The 2,615-nt window shown below is 37.2% G+C and overlaps 1 protein-coding gene across 1 annotated transcript in view; it reads right to left on the bottom strand.

Annotated features, from left to right (window-relative positions):
• Positions 1-314: 314 nt before the first annotated feature.
• LOC137649474 (uncharacterized) overlaps positions 315-2,615 on the bottom strand; it is a 34,095-nt gene continuing 31,794 nt past the window's right edge. The window contains exon 3 of the mRNA XM_068382457.1: positions 315-1,403. Coding sequence (XP_068238558.1) covers positions 315-1,403 — 1,089 coding nt within the window. The remainder of the gene's footprint in view (positions 1,404-2,615) is intronic.

The raw sequence follows: 2,615 nt of genomic DNA, 5'->3' as shown, positions 1-2,615 counted from the left end.
TCAATGTAATGCACTAAAACACTGAAAGTTCTTTTCAGACGTTTTGCAACCTAAAGCCTCAAAACCCTGAAAGTTCTTTTCAGACGTTTTCTAATGTAAGACATTAAAACACTAAAAATTCTTTTATGACGCATTTTAAAGTTAATCATTAAAACACAGAAAGTTCTTTTCAGACTTTTTTTCAGTATGAGGCATTAAAACGTTGAAAGTTCTTTTCTGACGTTTTATAATGTAAAGTCTCAGAACCCAGAAAGCTCTTTTCAGACGTTTCATAATGTAAAGTCTCAGAACCCAGAAAGTTCTTTTCAAACGTTTCATAAAGTCTCAGAGCCCAGAAAGCTCTTTTCAGATGTTTTATACTGTAAAGTCTCAGAACCCAGAAAGTTCTTTTCAGACGTTTCATAATGTAAAGTCTCAGAACCCAGAAAGTTCTTTTCAGACGTTTCATAATGTAAAGTCTCAGAACCCAGAAAGTTCTTTTCAGACGTTTCATAATGCAAAGTCTCAGAACCCAGAAAGTTCTTTTCAGACGTTTCATAATGTAAAGTCTCAGAACCCAGAAAGTTCTTTTCAGACGTTTCATAATGTAAAGTCTCAGAACCCAGAAAGTTCTTTTCAGACGTTTCATAATGCAAAGTCTCAGAACCCAGAAAGTTCTTTTCAGACGTTTCATAATGCAAAGTCTCAGAACCCAGAAAGTTCTTTTCAGACGTTTCATAATGTAAAACCTCAAATCCCAGAAAGTTCTTTTCAGACGTTTCATAATGTAAAGTCTCAGAACTCAGAAAGTTCTTTTCAGACGTTTCATAATGCAAAGTCTCAGAACCCAGAAAGTTCTTTTCAGACGTTTCATAATGCAAAGTCTCAGAACCCAGAAAGTTCTTTTCAGACGTTTCATAATGCAAAGTCTCAGAACCCAGAAAGTTCTTTTCAGACGTTTCATAATGCAAAGTCTCAGAACCCAGAAAGTTCTTTTCAGACGTTTCATAATGTAAAACCTCAAATCCCAGAAAGTTCTTTTCAGACGTTTCATAATGTAAAGTCTCAAATCCCAGAAAGTTCTTTTCAGACGTTTCATAATGTAAAGTCTCAGAACCCAGAAAGTTCTTTTCAGACGTTTCATAATGCAAAGTCTCAGAACCCAGAAAGTTCTTTTCAGACGTTTCATAATGCAAAGTCTCAGAACCCAGAAAGTTCTTTTCAGACGTTTCATAATGTAAAACCTCAAATCCCAGAAAGCTCTTTTCAGACGTTTCATAATCTAAAGTCTCAGAACCCAGAAAGTTCTTTTCAGACGTTTCATGCTGTAAAGTCTCAGAACCCAGAAAGTTCTTTTCAGACGTTTCATGATGTAAAACCTCAAATCCCAGAAAGCTCTTTTCAGACGTTTCATGATGTAAAATCTGAAAACCCAGAAAGTCCTTTTCAGACGTTTCATGATGTAAAACCTCAAATCCCAGAAAGTTCTTTGCAACTCACCTCGAAGCTCATCTGCTCGGACGTATCGTATATGTCCTTCTTGTCCTTGGACGCAGTTGACAAAGGCATACACCCACACTGCCACCAGCAAGCACATCACTCGATTCATATTTACTCTTGTTTGTTTTCTTTGCAATCTCACAATCACCAAAAGCAACTTTGCTGATTCCCACTGACTTCAGGTAAAGCTTTTGGAGACTCCTAAATCTACTGGCAAGCGAATTTCTACAAGTTTTGTCTTTAATGTTCGAACTATATAGCTTTGGCTTTTTATTATAAACGAACGGTATAACAATGGCACTCTAATCCCGAGGTTGTGTAGTCACAGGAGAACACTAAAAGCCAAAAATCACGCAAGATTCACGTCCTGAAGGAAGTTAAAATCCACATGAAGAGAGCCTCCGTGGGGGGGTAGCAACACGTAGAACAAACACAATCAGGCTGAGAATGCGCGAGGCTATAGCGTCAGCAACTCGGAGGGGAGATATGTGAGCAGGTGCGCACTGTATGGACGCTCCAGAACATGTGAGGTCTTGGCTGAAGTAGGGTCCCTCGCGCGAGCGGAGTGAGTGCCACTGGCTCTCTCTCTCTCTCTCTCTCTCTCTCTCTCTCTCTCTTCTCTCTCTCTCTCTCTCTCTCTCTCTCTCTGTGAGGGTCCTTCTCTCTCCCTGGGCTTCTCACTACCTCCCCCACGATCCCTCCCGCCTGGAATCTTAGGTAGGTTCCCCGGAGCTCGGAAAGGGAAGCTCCTGGAATAATCTTTTTTCTTTCGTTAACAATATGGAGATGAAGGTGCTTCACAGGGGAAGGGTTTTACATGATTTAAGTAGGAAGGGAGAAAGAGGGAAAGATGCGCTGCACCTTTGTAACTTTCTTATATTGAAAATGTAGGACTTACACGCCCATACATAAACACACACATATGTAGATATATGTACATTATTATTATATAATATATATATATATATATATATATATATATATATATATATATAATATATATATATTATATATATGTGTGTGTGTGAAATATATACATAAATATATGTATATATACATATATATATGTATATATATATGTATGTATATATATAATATATTTATATATATATATATATTATATATATTATATATAT

Source organism: Palaemon carinicauda, chromosome 11 (assembly GCF_036898095.1).
Source record: "Palaemon carinicauda isolate YSFRI2023 chromosome 11, ASM3689809v2, whole genome shotgun sequence".
Taxonomy (NCBI): domain Eukaryota; kingdom Metazoa; phylum Arthropoda; class Malacostraca; order Decapoda; family Palaemonidae; genus Palaemon; species Palaemon carinicauda.
The sequence above is the reverse complement of the archived record's forward strand: the minus strand, read 5'-3'. Positions and strand labels throughout refer to the sequence as shown.